Consider the following 16,237-nt stretch of genomic DNA (forward strand, 5'->3'; position numbering starts at 1 on the left):
TAATGAATATTGCCAATGTTTTAAATGTGAATAGAAGAATTAAACATGCAAAAAATTAAAAAAAAACACTCACTTTGGACCTGGCTTTAAATAGGTTGTAAGGTAAGTATTTGTGCATCTTTCTTTCTTTTTTATTTATTTTTTTTCTTACCAGTTTTAAATAGGAGTGGAAGCAGCAGTATAGGTGGACTTTTAGTGGTCTGCTTTAGGTTATAGAATGCTTTTAATCATGTAAAAGAAATGGATGATAATTAAAGAATTTTGATTCAAAGGTCAAATTAGCCAACTCAACCTTTAGAGGCATTTAAGAATTATTTTGCCTTCAGTAGAGGAAGTGGCAGAAGTTGTACACAGTTTTGTTTTACCTTCTCCTGGACACAAGCTGCAAGGGTTGTTGGAGGATAATCTTGATGGACATATTTTTTTTCAACCACAATAACTGTTTTATGTTTCTATGTATTTTAATATTCAACCTAAAATCATAATTCAAGGCCCTTCTTATGTCCCGTTTTACATTATAGACTTACTTTGAACTCTTACATTACGCTTTGCACCCATATCAAGTAAAATTAATGGTGCATCCTGGTGCTTCTATTATTGTCTGTTTAGATTGGATAATCATGTATACTAAGCATCCAGGATTCTGCTGTCAGTGGAGAGATGACATATAATGGAACTAGTCAGGATGGAATAGAGATGGTCAGCGAGATCCTGAAAATTCAACTTTTATGCAAAGCACAAGCAAATTGCACTGACTTGAAAACTGTGCCAATCAAAAATATAGCTACAGAGTTTGATTATTATTAGTATTATTAAACAGGATTTACATAGCGCCAAAATACAACGCAGTGCTGTACATTAAATAGGGGTTGGAAATGACAGACAGATACAGAGAGCAAGACAGGAAAAGGAGATGACCCTGTCTTGAAAAGCTTACAGTCCAGGTGGTAGGGGGAAGTATCACAAAATAGGAGGGGAGATGTGAATTGGTGGGGAAGTAGTAAGGGTTTTAGGAGACAGAAGAAGATGGGTGGGCTAGTTGAAAAGATGGGTTTTGAGTGCTCTTTTAAATGAACAGAAAGTAGGAGCAAGCTGAATAGGACAAGACAGACCATTCCAGAGATTCAGGGCAACTCTAGCAAAGTCTTGGAGCCGTACAGACCAGGTTTTAAGTGAGGAAGTCATTGGTGGGTCATTGCAGGAGCGAAGAGAGCGGCTGGCAGGTGAATATTTCTACTAGGTCAGGAAGGTAAGTAGGACAAGAACTGTAGAGGGATTTGAAGGCAAAGCACAAGAGATTGAATTTTATTCTTAGTTGAAATAGAAGCCAAAGAAGGGAACTACAAAGGAATGCAGGAGAAGAGGAATGGTGGGAAGGATTGATAAGTCTGGCTGCAGCATTCATAATAGATAGAGGAGAGAGTTGAGTAAATTGAATACCAGAGAGGAGGATGTAACAGTAGTCTAGATGAGAGATGATAAGGTATACAAGGAATTGGTGGTCTCCGGGGACAGGTAGCTGGCGGATTTTTGAGATGTTGACATGTGACAGGACCTGGAAATGTTCTGAATTAAAGGTGATGCGTGTCTGAGGGGAGGGATGAATAACAGTGTTGTTAAAAGTTAGAAATATGTCAGGGGGATATTTTGAATTTGAGAGAGTGAAGGCAAAAAGTTCTGTTTTATTCAGGTTGAGTTTTAGTAATCTGTCAGCCATCCACAAGATGGCTAACAGGCAGCATGAAACTTTATTCAGGACTGAGGGAGACAGGTCAGGGGTGAACACATCGATTTGAGTGTCATCAGCATACAGATGGTACTGTAAACCAAAGGAGGATATACGACTACCATCTAGTAGTAGATGGAGATGATGAGAGAAGAAAGGAGACTTCATCCAGACACAGCGGGCATGGAGGGCAGAGACATCATGTCAGATTTTGACAATTGTATCTCTGAAGTAGGTGGCATACGTCTTGGGCAGGGACGGTAGTTGTGGGGGAGAGCAGGTGTGGGAGGATATACGACTGCCATCTAGTAGTAGGATATACCAAAGGAGGATATACGACTACCATCTAGTAGTAGATGGAGATGATGAGAGAAGAAAGGAGACTTCATCCAGACACAGCGGGCATGGAGGGCAGAGACATCATGTCAGATTTTGACAATTGTATCTCTGAAGTAGGTGGCATACGTCTTGGGCAGGGACGGTAGTTGTGGGGGAGAGCAGGTGTGGGATTTAGTAGAGAGTCAATTGTTGAGAATGGGCTGCATGGGTTGGAAGCTTGAGAGGTTATGACAGTTTAGAAATAATTTTGTTTGCCAATAGTGAGTGTGCAGTGTTAAAGTGTTGTAGTCTGGCTTTGTAGTCCATGAAGTCAGTGCTGAGGCCAGATTTCCTCCACTTGCGCTCAGCTGCACGAAAGGTCTTTTGTAGATGTTTGGTGTGATTGTTGTGCCAGGGTCGGGGGTTAGCAGGACAGGGGCGGCAGAAGGTGGCAGGGCCAACTTTATCCAGAGCCAAATAGAGTGTGGTTGAACTGATTGGCAGCTTAATCATGAGATGTTATTTTAGAGAGTGGGGGTTAAGGACATAAGGTAGTTTGTGAATAGGTTGTGATCAAGGTTACAGATATCTCCCTGCAATTGACCAGGTCTGGGATATGGCAAAGGGGGACAAGAATTAGATAGGATGAAGGTGGTTAGGTTGTGATCAAAAAAGAGAAATGGTGAGTTGTCAGGGTGGATAAGGTTGCAGAGTTTGGGAAATACCAGGTCTAAAGTGTGTCCAGGGATATGTGTGTGGGGCCATTGATGTGCTGTGTTAGTTCAAAGGAGGAGGTAATGGAGAGCAGTTTGGCTGAGGAAAGATGGTTCATGTCAGCAACATTAAAGTCACCAAAGATGAGGGTGGGCAGGTCATAAGAAAGAATGTGTGGGAGCCAGAAGGCACAGTTATGCAAAAATTGTGAAACTGATCAAGGGGAGCGGTAGACAACAGCAACAATGAAAGGTGTGGAGCGGAAAAGATGGACGAAATGCACTTCAAAAGAGGTGAAATAGAAAGAGGATGGGTTAGGAAGGACTCTGTAAGTACAGTTAGGGGAGAGAATGAGACCCACACCACCACCTATTCTGTTGCCTAGTCTATGTAGATCTATAGGGTATGTGTGAAGTGTGAACTCCATAGGAGAGTGCAGCAGCAGAGATAGAGTCTGAGGAGGACAGCCAAGTTTCAGTGAAAGCCAGGAATTTTAGAGATTAAGAGAGGAGAAGGTGATGGATGGAGGTTACTTTATTGCCAACAGATCTGGCATTCCATAGACTGCCAGAGAAAGACGGTAAGAATGTTGGGTAGGGTGAATGGGAATGAGGTTAGGACGAGGAAGTATTTTGCTCAGAGGATAGGAAAAAGAAAGGCTGTGGGGAAGACCAGAGTTGGGTGAGATGTCACCAGCAGTGGCAGTGGAGAGAAAAGGTTCAGGAGTACAGAGAAAGCAGGAGAGTGAAGGAGCAGTCAGACAAAGAGTTAACAGACTGCGTAGTAGGGAGAGGGAATAGAACCAGCAAAGAGACTACAGGGTAAATGGTAACCAATGACGGTAAACACTGGAGTACATTAGACATGTGGCAAACTGAAGTCCAAGTAAGAAGCAGTTGTAAGATTGGTTGTAGTGAGACTTTAAGCTTCATTTTAAGTAACTGGCAGTATCAAAAGAGAAGAACATTGAGTGTATCTTCCATGTATAGTGAATGTATAGGTTTTATGCTCTATAGAATATCAATTACAGAAAAATAACCTAATAATATTTTAAGTATGTGGCAGTATCAAGGAAGATGATAAAGGGGTGTAGCTTCTGTGTATAGTAAAAGTGGGCACTGCTAAACCTTGGCTTCCAATGCTTTGTCCAGTAGCCACTGCAATCACTACAATATCCTATGTCTGGCTAGGCTACCTAGGCCATTACCCAGGACACACACACACATTATACCTAAGATAACAATTTAACAAGCCTCCTATAATACTAATGTCTCATGTGCTCTGCAAAACCTAAATTACAGTAACTTTAAAATTACGTAACATTTAACATTACATAACTTTAGTAAATTTTAGGTAACTGGCAGTATTAAGAAAGAGGAAAGATTATTAAATATTCTGTGTATAGTGAATGTAAAGGTCTTGTGCTCTGTAGAACCTCAAATATAGAAACAGAACCTAAACTAAATGTAAGTACCGTATTTTTCGCCGTATAAGACGCTCCGGAATATAAGACGCACCCAATTTTAAAGGAGGAAAATCTAGAAAAAAAAGATTCTGAAAGATTATTCCCCTTCTGATCACTCATGTGCCATTCATACCGGTATTTCCCTTCTGATCACTCATGTGCCATTCAAATTCCCTTTCTGATCACTCTGTGCCTTTCAAATTCCCTTTCTGATCACTCTGCCATTCAAATTCCCCTTCTGATCACTCTGTGTCATTCAAATTCCCCTTCTGATCCCTCTGTGCTTTTTTTCCACTGTACGGCAGTTAGGACAGGGAACAGCAGGGGGCGCTGTGCCGGCTTCTTTCACTGCAGCCAGGAGGAGACACGCTGCTGCCAGAGAGGAGAAGAGATACACGCTGCTGCCAGAGAGGAGAAGAGACACACGCAGGATCGGGTATCGGGTGAGTATCTTATTTTAATTATTTTATAACACATATGTCGTATAGGTCGCACCAACTTTTCCCCCCCAGTTTTGGGGAAGAAAAAGTGCGTCTTATGCGGCAAAAAATACTGTAACTGGCAGAAAAGTTGAGAAAAATTTCCTAAAAAGCCTACTAGAAAAAGTTTGAATTCCATAAAAATACAAATCAAATGCATACATACTGTCCCACGTCCTCAATAACTGGGGCAGGACAGAGCAGATATGTGTCTTGTATGTCTGTGGGTTTTTCATCTGAAAAGAGAAAAACAGAACTACTTTAACATTTAGACAGTGACCAAACAAGAGGTGATATTTTATACATTATGTCTTTACATCAGATTTTTTTAACTGTCAGAAACACTATTTGTGCTCTTGAGTTCACAGTTCCTCCTATATGAAATCTGAGTTCATTACCAGACCAGACAGTAAAGCAAAAAGTTATCTCACAAGCATTGCTCTACCTTAGGAGTTTTGTAATTTGATTGTATTTGGGGGAAAAAAAAGTTGACTCTCTGATCAGTAATTAGATCCAAATGTTTGATAATTCATTGGGTGGAATAAGCCTTAAGCCGCATACACACATGCAATAATAGTCGTTGGAAAGGATACTAACAAATTTTTCAGCTAACAATTTCTTTTCTTTTTCACTGTTTAAGAGACTTAGCTAAGGAATATGGACTTAGCTAACAAATGTAAAAAAAAAAAAAAAAAAAAAAAGAATGGGGCTTCCCTGCTGCTCCTGTGCACAAAGGAGGCTGGAGGGGCAGAGGGGAGCAGTTTGCATGACTTGCAGAAGAAATGTTTTGCTAAACACAGCTGACTGAGGTTGTGGGTGACCTCAGGTGGGGCCTTCACCAACCTTTTGTAACCCTTTAATGACCAAGACAAAATCTGCAGTTGTTTCTTTTTGCATATCAAAGCACAGCTTGCTCCATAAGTTAATGAATGTCTAGGCTCCATAAAGTTTTCTTTATTTTGCTTTGTCTGTGATTAGGTCACAGTGAGGATTTTATACAGTAATTGACACCACGCTGCCTAGTAATATGTTGAGACTGTTCCAATTGGGAAGCTGATAATCTCCGCCTTCGTTTTTGACCTTTTATATTGTGCTTTTTACTATTATTATAAAACTTATCTTTATATTGTGGGCAACGTCCAAGCGAATTAAACGCTTTTCTATAAAATCCTATGGGAAATCATGTTTCAGCTAACAAAGATTTCGTCTAACAAATGTGATTCCGGAATGACTTATCACTGCAGAGGTATCACTGCATAAATTTCTAGTAATACTTTTTTTTTTTGAAAACTGAAATAAAATGGTGGTGGTAGGTTGCCTGAATCTGTTTAGTCATTTTCTTGTATTACAAAACTAAATTTAAAGAGGTTAAATTGCTAGCTAGGGACATGTAGCAGGTCGTTTAGATTTAAATCATTTGAGTGCTGCATGAATGAAAGGATCCATTATTCTCTGTGGATAAATAGAGCTTTCATTCAGGCACCATGCAGCTGAACACAGACAAGGACAATGATGTGCACCATGATGCATTACTGTGCCTTTTCTGACCACCAATATCCGCGCCTTTTCTCACCTCCGCTGTGTCAGAATGACAATTCCTTTTCCCCAACTAGCCTGACGTTTGTGCAGGAAATCCTGTCTAGCTGGGAAGATAGCTGTTTGTGCATGAATAAGCTTGCTACTTGTTTTCACAAACTCCTTTTTGTAGCACCAAAATGTATAAAAAAATACCTAGTAAGTAAGAATTAGAAAAAGAATTCATACTTATGGTAATGCTGTCATTGAGTTTAAAGCTGCAGAGCACTTGGTCAATATTTCGCGCATAGTAGAAACCATTTCCTCGCACCACTACTTGGAAAGTCTCTGTAAAAAAAGAACAAAATAATGTTAATGTGTTAAAATATATCTAAATCTAGTATAAGAAGTTGGAGATTGTTATAAATATGACTATACAAAAGACAAGAGGACATGAGAAAAATGATGACGTTACTACCAGGTAGGAATCCTTTTACGGTAAAAGTGGTTAAGTAGATGTAAACCCCAACTGGATGGCATTTCATTTGTTATGTCATGGTATATGCATACAATGGCCACATTTTCAGGAATACATTGCAAGTTCCAGGTTTGCCTTCTGAACTGCTGCAATTCTTCAAAGAACTGATTTCGCATGGTTCTGGAAACATTGTTTTTGTTTCTGGAAACATGCTGATGCAAATTCCTCTTCCACCATATTCAAAAGTGAGTGCAATAGGATCTGTTGACTGGTGGTGGCAGTCATATGAGTACAGTGAACACGTTGTCATGTTTAAGAAACCAATTTGAGATAATTTTAGCTTCGTGACATAGTGTGTTGTACTGCCGAAATAGCCATCAGAGGATGGGTACACTGTTTTTTTTGGTCATAAAGGGATGGACATGATCAGCAGCAATACTGCAATATTCAGTAGGCTGTGGTATTTAAATGATACTTTATTGATAATAAGGGGTTCAAAGTGTACCAAAAAAATATCCCCCACACCACTATACCACCTCCAGCTTGAACCTTCCATACAAGCTGGGAAGGATCCATTCTTACAGGTTGTTGATGCCAAATTCTAACCCCACTATCTGAATGTTGCTGATTATGCTGTAGCAGAGTAAGTAAGACTTAATTTTCCAATCAGTTCTTCTACAATTTTGGGAAGCTTGTAGCCTCAGGTGCCATTTCTTAGCTTTCATGAGTGGCACCCATTGTGATTTCCTACAGCTGTGAATGTTTTGCTTAAAAGTTTGGTGTGTTTTGTAACTAGAAATGTTCTTCTGTATTCTAAATTATAACAAATGGTATTTGAGTTACCTTTCTGTTATTTTGAGAGACTGCTGCTCAATGGAAACGTTCTCTTTTTTGGACCATTCTTTGTAAACCCTAGAGATTGTTTTGATGCAAATCCCAGCAGATCAGCAGTTTCTGAATTACTAAGACCAGCCCGTCTGGCACCAACAACCTACTGCTGGGAAGACACTCCTAAAAGCAGGTGGCACTCCAAGAGAGGATGTCTTCAGAACTCCATTTGATGACCAAAGCATGTTTGAAGAAGCCAGGGCAATCCAAGCAGAACAGGGTGAACTGCTTTGGGGATGACCAGAAAGGAGATGGTCTCAGAGTGTAAAGTCCTGCTTCATGGTAAATGGTATAGTGGCATACTAAATCCTACCAGGCAGGACTGTCCCATTCACCACTAAGGTATGCAATTGGGGCACCACATGAATAGTTTATTATTGTAAGGCTTGGAACCTGAAATAATGGTTGTTGCAGGAGATCCACAAACATAAACTGGAAACATAATTTTTGCAGGTGGAAAGGAATAGGCTTGCTTAAACAACCCTCCCTTCATTTTTCAGACAGTGGCCTTCTGCGGGCAATAACACTTATAGTGGTCCTCTTCAGCACAGTACATGCAGAGATTACAATATCGGCAGCGAGCACGTTCCTTCTGAGGAAAGTCATGCCTGCTTGGGGGCAATTTCTGGAGGAGGGTTCTGGAAATTTGGGGGCAGCTTGGCGCTGGACTCTGAGTCCACCGCTCATTCATGGAAATGAGTGTCCACCCAGATACAGAGGGACACCAGGTCATTGAGTGTGGACAACCGGCAAGCTCAGCTTAAATATGGATGGCAAGGCCCTGCCAGAACACTGCCACAAAAGCTTCATTATTCCAATCTAATTCAGTAGCCAGTGATGGAAATTTTACAGCATACTGGCCAACAGAGAGAGAGGCCTGATGTAGGCGAAGGATTTCTGATGCAGCTGAGGAGGCACAGCCAGGTTCATCAAATACCTTGAAAATGGTTTTGCAGAATGGTAGTGAAGGACAGAATCGCCCTTTTCCCAGTGGGGCAAAGCCCAAGCCGGGGCCTCTCCTGACAGGAAGGAAATGAAAAAGGCCACCTTAGATTGTTCTGTGGGAAAGTTCCAGGGCTTCAACTCAAACTATATCTGGCGTTGGTTTAAAAAATCTCAACAGAGGTTGGGGTCACCAGAATAACAAGAAGCAGGGATCCAGAGTGGACTAGGGTGGCATGGAAGCTGGGGATAAAGCAGGAACTGTAACTGGAATCACTAGAGCTGATGCAGGGATAGTGGTCCGACGGACAGAGGACTGGAGTTCATTAAGGTGTTAATCACACCTTTGACCTTCGCTGCAGCAGGTCCATGGGCTGAAAAATAGTCACGGTGCCACAGGGCGGGGTGGGGGACCCTCCATATCACCGGTCTAATTGGCTGAGACATGCACAGGGTGCGGAGTCTAAGCAACAGCCTGGTCTGCTCCAGAGCTTCTCGAAGTGAGGATGTTATGCTGTGAGCTGTTGCCAGGTTTGCGCCCCCCAGTGCACCCAGAGGCTGATGACTACTGACAGGCAGGAATAAAGCGTGCTGCCGGAACAAGAGACAAGAGCGTGGTCAGACAAGCCAGAGGTCGGGGTAGGCGGCAAAAAGGAATAGTCGAGAATAGCCAAAGGTTAGGCAGGCGGCTATCAGGCGACAAGGTTAAAGCCAGGGTAGGTGCACAAGAAAAATCAGTAACATGAGACACAGACAGGAGCAGCTGGAACCTGGGAACAGAGCCAAAGGAACTCCTTGTTCAGGCAACTTCCTGTTGCCAGTCACTTCCTTTTATAGGAGAGGTCATGTGATAAACTGGAAGCAGAATGAGAAGCCACGACCAGAGGGAACTGCTGGAGCAAGGGCAGTTCAGGTGGTGTTTACATGCCAACAGATGGAGTTCTGCAGAATATTCTGGTTCTCTGGGGTTAAAGGGCAGCTCTCAGAGGTTTACATGACTCAGACCAGGAAGTGACCAGCGGATACGGCTGCTGTTACTGCTTGCAGTGGAGCAATGTGAAGTGGGTGACTCAGGCAAAGTCACAGATCCCCTGGTCCTGTGGGGATCGGTGACACGCTTCTTGTGACATTTGTGAACCAAGCCTGTACAGCACCACTGCTTGAAATGTTCACTAGAGTTGTAAGTAATTGAATGACAATTAGGGTGCACGTGAGAGAAAGTTGTAACCTCATAGCAGGACATGATTGAATAAACACCAAAAAAACCAAAACTGAACAAGGCATATTCTAATAGTTGTCAGGTTGATAACTGAATCTAAACGGTGTAAAGAAGCAAAATAGTGGACAGAATGCCTGTTCAATGGGACAACCAAGCACATCTACGTAATGCTTTTTAATAAAAAAAACTAGAAATAATAAAGAATAAAAATAATAAATAATAAAGAAAACTATAATTTATATATGGGACAATCAAAATGTTAATTCAGATGCTGTTTGATTTATAAAAATACACTTATTGATGTAATATTATTTCCTGAGCTGCATTACGGTGTGTGTTTTGTACCTTGCTTGATTTCAGTTTTAAAACTTATATCCTTGGTGGTAGTGGTGGGGTTTTAGAGTAGGTAGCCTAACAAGTATGGAATTTCCTTTTTCGCTTGTGTGGCACATTTCAGTGACTTTGTATCTGTGCCTTTGAACTTGATAAATATGACTTAAATCTTCTTATCTGTATACACTGTATGTATATTTCTAATTGCATACAAGGTAACTCTTGTCTAAAAAAAAAATTCTTATACCTCTGACACCATCTAACTACCACACTTTTCTCTGAATTGTAGTAGAGTCCTCTTTTGTAGTGTCTTCATGTTCCTTTCTGGTTACTTGGGCACTGCCAAGCTGGGACTGACCATTGACCATGACCATTCTTTTAGTCTAGTCTTGGTAGTAACAAAGCCATTTAGGAAAAAGCAGCAACAAATAATGTGTATTCAGTACATAAAGCATTGTTTTGGGTATCACAACCATTTATTAAATATGAAGCCAATAATGGTTTTTAGAAGATTTTTTTATTTTCTAATATTTATTTCATCATATGTTTTGAATATAATTTTTTTTGCTTACAGAGTAAAATTTACATTTTAAAGGTTGGTGTCCTACAAAAATCGAATTTTTTGTTTATAGCCCAAAATAAGGAATGGTGGAATTACCATCATCTGCACTTAAAGCGTACCTAAACTCAGAAATTTCACTTTACACAAAAGGGTAGATAACCCTTTTATGTAATGTAAAAATTTTAGTTGTTTGTTTCTTTTTTTTAAGTACAACACCTTTTTTTTAAAAAAAAAAAAAGGGTGCACCATCCCCCTAGGCAATCGAGAATGAATAGGGAGTGCAAAACCTCCCGGGATACCTGCGTCGCGTATCCCGGGAGGCTCCTGGGTGCTCGGGCATGCGCAGAAAGAGCCTTTTCGTGAAAAAACCGCCACCCGATCTCGTTTCGGGGTCGGGTGACGTAGGAAGAAAAACCAGGAAGAAGAGGTGAAGACGGGGACGGATGCCGGGACGACGCGGGACCTGACAGAAGACACCTCCGGATGGACCCAACTGCCCTGCGGGATTGAAGGTAAGTGTATTTTTTTTTTTGTTTTTGGTAGTTTTCAGTTTAGGTCCTCTTTAAGGAGTCGCGGACATCACAAATAGTATGCTTGCTATTATGACTAGATGCAATAAATGCATTAAAACCTGACTCATTCATAGTATTCTAAACACATTTAGTAAAACTAAATAAAGCATTGTAAAGAGTAATGGTAACGTGGAAAGAAGCATGTATAACAGTAAAAATGATAATAAGCCGTATTAGGCCAATACATGTAATAAACAGAACTTAAGATCCGGACATGCTTCTTGAGCTAATAATAAGCTACCCTACAGGAGTTAAGGGTATTTACACACGTCAGATAATCATCGCCAGAGACTACTATGAAAATTGAATACTAAGGATCACATGCAAAAATTAGGTTGGCAAGGTTCAAGTACCGTAATACTGAAGAGCCAACACAAGTTACTCAGGGCTGACTAACTGCTTGTCCAGATTTAATCACCAATGTAAATAATAGGCAATATCCTGGGGGGTATAGGCAATATCCTAATTTAAGAGTTCATCTTTTTTTAGCTTGCCCCAAGGCTTTCCTCTCAGCTGCTGAAATATATTAAAAACCTACTTTTTCCAGGACTAAAACAACTGTTTTCTGCAATAGAAGGAATCTGTGTGCTGTACTTCATCTTTACTTTATTACAATTTGAAATAAAAAGTAAACCTCAGCCTGCTATTATTCCATCCTTAATACCTTCATTTGACTGATTCTAGAAAGGCAAAATGTAATGCATAGACTATTTACAAACACCACATACTCACTTCAAGAATTTACCAGCCAACCGCAACTTCCTCCACCTTATATAAAGACGCAGAGCTGGCATAACACTAAAACAGTGCAGTCAGCATTGAAAAAAAACAATCTCATCCAAAAACAGGATGCTGCTCATACCTATCCTATGATGAGATGACCACAGAGTGCCCATAATAACTGAGCTATGCAAAAAACTGAACTGGTGACCCTGAGATATGCACCCAGACTCAATAAAATCCTATAACTCAACCAGTGAAGACTGGGTTAGCAAGTTAAGAAACAGGCCTGAGACAAATAGCAATTACTGAATCCCAAGTAATTGGATTCAGTTATTACTTTTACTGAATACAATTACTATAAAAAGATTATAATTATTAATATTTATAATACAACTATACTGCAATATATGTCTATATATTGTAATTGTACTCCTAATAACTGCAAAGACCAGATCTGCAGTGTTCGGATGGTACAGAAGATAAAAAAAATGCAGAAAGTGGTTTACTTTGAACTGTTTATGCAAATAAAAGGCTGTAGGAAATATGTAGGATGTTGTCTTTCACCTCTTCCTCTTATAAGGCTAGTTTCCTGAATGCGATAGTGTACAATAATGTTAAAGTTGTGATAGCAAAGAATGTTTTGCAGCGTTCCTAGCTATTTTATCAATTCTGCAAGTATAGGAATATACCTCAGAATTTAAATTCACAAACAGCATATATAAATATATTGTGCAATTTTTGTACACCTCAACAACAATACATACCTAATTACAAATATTTGATCAAGTTGCTCATGGCCCATTTCTAAAGGTGGGATAAAGGACCTAGTACTATACATATTACTCCTAGGATGACATAGTCTGTGAAGTATGTTAAGGAAAAATAGGAAATGTTGGTCTGAATTCCTGATGTATTTCACCAAAAATACACTAAATAGTAAAATGGTCATAATTAATCTACTTGATTTTTTTACACATAAAATTATGTGAAATAATTCCAATTGAACACAAAATATAAAGCCATTACAAAGAATAAAAAACAGTACATAATGCGGTCATTTAAAGATTTGGATAAGAAATTATTTTTGTAACTTATATAGCTTAGGGACTGTTATAATATGGGTATGTCCCTTTCCGCAATAAAGACCTGCTTGATCACAAATTTTCATAGTGGAACCTTAGTCCTGATTTCATTCAGTCATCATGGTATATTACATGACTGATGTTCCATGGTGACTGGATGTTCTATGGTGCCACATTCAATAGTGATTGGATTATTGACCAATTACTACTAACAATACATATACCTTTAGTAAATTTTGAGTCACCAAAACGATGAAAATAACACATTTTAGGACTGGCAAGCTGCATTATAATACATTTCTTTACTGATAAGCTTTAGAATTGCTATCTCTGATAAAATGAACTTTCTGTGACCGGAGGTAAAGCAGCCAAAGCCATGTTCCCAAATATCTAAGGATCCAAGACATCCAAGAGAGTTACATAACTAGATAGCTCAGTGCATTAAGTAACCTTTTCAGGGAAATACTTGTAAACAAATATTTACATATAAATGTATTACTTATTACATAAGAAATCCCATGTCCCTGACAAAAAGCCCTGTACGCAGTTCTTAAATGTTAGTGCAGAGTTTCCTATCTAATAACTTCATATCTTTCTTTTAAATTCAGACAGTGTCCCCATGATATATAAACCTAATATAAAGTAATACCTTTAAAAGTAAGACCGTAAGATCTCATCCTGTTTTTTTTTTTTGTCATGCTTCCAAATTTAACTTTAGAAGACTGACTTTGTCAATGGCTGCATACCCACTCCCCCTTCCTTGACTCATACTTATCATGCCAGCAGTTTTCTGCTACATGAATGCTGCCATTAGCCCTCTCCCCCATTCATCAGGTAATAGTGCTTAGTCTTAGCAATTGGATTGTAGACCCCAACCATGCCACATGTGAGAAAGGGAAGGGGAGGTGATCCCCTTTAAAATTTGTTAGATTTCAATGTTCAATTCTATTTCCCCAACTGAAGCAAATTTCTTCTTACTTTATGTAACCTGTTCAGATAATAATCAGTGAGAAACCTCCCTAATTTAGACACAGAGAGCAATACAATTTTTACTAGAAAAACATTCTGTCTGTTCGGAGGATTTACCATCACTTGCTTTTCTAACATTAATTAAATAGACAAGTGAGAAAAAAACAATTGGGACCACAAGCAATATGTAAAAAGTTGACAAAGATCCAACCCTTCCCTGCTCCATTTAACGCAAAAGAAAAAAGTAGGCTATGCTTGCTTCTATCCTAACAATGTCAGAACAATGAAACATCCACAATACCTGTATAATGCCAAGAAGTGGATTTAAACTTCAATCGTTCCCTAAGGCTCTTGGCTTTTTCTATTATATTTTATGGCAGCACAGACACTCCCACTGTCATTTGGTTGTTTATTTTGCCAACCATTTTCAGGATAGCAAACATTTTTGTGAATTAATGCACCACAATGCATGCTAGTACATTACTATGCTTTTGGGTTTGGGCTTCAATGCAGGTGCTTAGAAGATGCAAAGTTTAATGCATTGGGTTGCTTTTCAAAATAAATTATATTGCAATGGACCACATCATGATATGTACATTGCCATACATTTGACTGCATAAGACCCTAAGGTCTTACAATGCTTAAAAGGAAATTGTTTTTTAAACATATATATTTCTTAAATAAATTCGTTTTTTAAACATTTATTTAAACTTTTTGAGTTTTGAACAGGTTAGGAAAGCATATTACCTTTATTGCTGTTCAATCTGCTCAAAGTGCTTTGGGCAGGGCTCACAGCATGACTGGGGAAAGGTTAGGTAGAAACATACCAAATGTATTCCTGCCTTGGGTCCCCAAGTGTCTTAATATGTCATTGAATGCTGTCTTTATCCCCACAACAGATATACACCCTCTCTTTATGTCCTTGGATCCAGTGCTGCTACCACAGAAAAAGACTGCAAATATAAATTGCATATATCCCTGGAACAAGAGGTTAGATCAAATATTCAAATGGTGACACTTGTCCTGGTGACAAATGCTCAAGAGGCTTTAGATACACTAATATAGTATTAGTATTAGACTTTTATTTCTATAAGTAGATTATTGGTTCCTTATCTACTTTTCAAAGACAGAATATATTTTCTGTCATTCTTGACTAACTTTGATGTCCCTCCCCACCAGCATGGTGGCTCAGGGGTTAGCACTACTGCTGGCAGTGAGGTATAAAGGGTATGTCAGAAGACAAGGATGCTGCAGGCTTCTTTTCCCTATACTATAATTAATCACCACTTCTCAGGCAGCAGGGTGAACTGCCTATGTGTCTTTTCACTTCTCTGGTGCCTTTTCACATTCTACAACCAGACGACTGACAGGGCAATTTGCTGTCACACATGCCAGCTATCTGCTGCAGTACCAGGAAAGCAGAAATGGACTGCTGAAATAAAATCATGTGTATTTCTTGGTAATAGCTGTAATGTTTCTTAAATATTTTTTTTTTTACTTATGCTAATGAAAATACGATCAATACAATATCACATTATTTTAATGATATTTGGTGATAAGTGTAGAAATTCTGCATGGATCTCATAATGCAGAACTGTGCTACACATGTTTTTATGAGCATATCAACAAGTAATTTTTTAACAGATAATACTTTAACCATACATTCATTCTAACCTCCCACCTTACTTTTATAATTATGTTTTAAAACCCAATTACAAACTTCAGATCAGCTAGCAATCTGCCACAGCAGAAGAGATCCAATTATTTTGTGAATCTGGAGAATGTGCACTGTGCCACATATGTGCAGTCTTTTTCCACAGGTTCCAATAAAAAAGCTGCCAGTCTGCAGACTTGTAAGTAAATGGCATTTGTATTAGGGCCAATAGAGAAAAGACTGCACAAGCGAAGAAGCTGCCATATGCATTGCATGAAGGACAGAAATATGGCACAACATGGAATAGGTCATGGCTTCTTTGAGACAGCTGAGTGTATGAGCCCCGGTGACTAATGCAAAGTTTTTCATCAGCGCTCAAACACGACCAACAGATCATGTTTTCTGAATTTTCTGCAACACCCATGAGGTCCTAAAGTGCTAATAACACCAATGCTAATTTCAAATAAAATCCTCAATGCTAAAAGAAAAGTTAAAATTTACTGTCTTAGAATGAGCCAGTTTTTGCCTGTACAGTATAAAGAAACAAATTTTGACCCAAACTGTTAACAATTACCCAGGATTACTTGTAAAACAGAGA

General features: G+C 39.3%; 1 protein-coding gene across 1 annotated transcript in view; it reads right to left on the reverse strand.

Annotated features, from left to right (window-relative positions):
- Window positions 1–16,237, reverse strand: part of ANTXRL (ANTXR like) — a 58,676-nt gene that overhangs the window by 24,580 nt on the left and 17,859 nt on the right. Inside the window, exons 9-10 of the mRNA XM_072423187.1 lie at window positions 6,467–6,565; window positions 4,869–4,938 (exon numbers count right to left, since the gene is read on the reverse strand). Of these exons, the coding sequence (XP_072279288.1) occupies window positions 4,869–4,938; window positions 6,467–6,565 (169 nt within the window). The remainder of the gene's footprint in view (window positions 1–4,868; window positions 4,939–6,466; window positions 6,566–16,237) is intronic.

This window comes from Pyxicephalus adspersus, chromosome 10 (assembly GCF_032062135.1).
Source record: "Pyxicephalus adspersus chromosome 10, UCB_Pads_2.0, whole genome shotgun sequence".
NCBI lineage: Eukaryota > Metazoa > Chordata > Amphibia > Anura > Pyxicephalidae > Pyxicephalus > Pyxicephalus adspersus.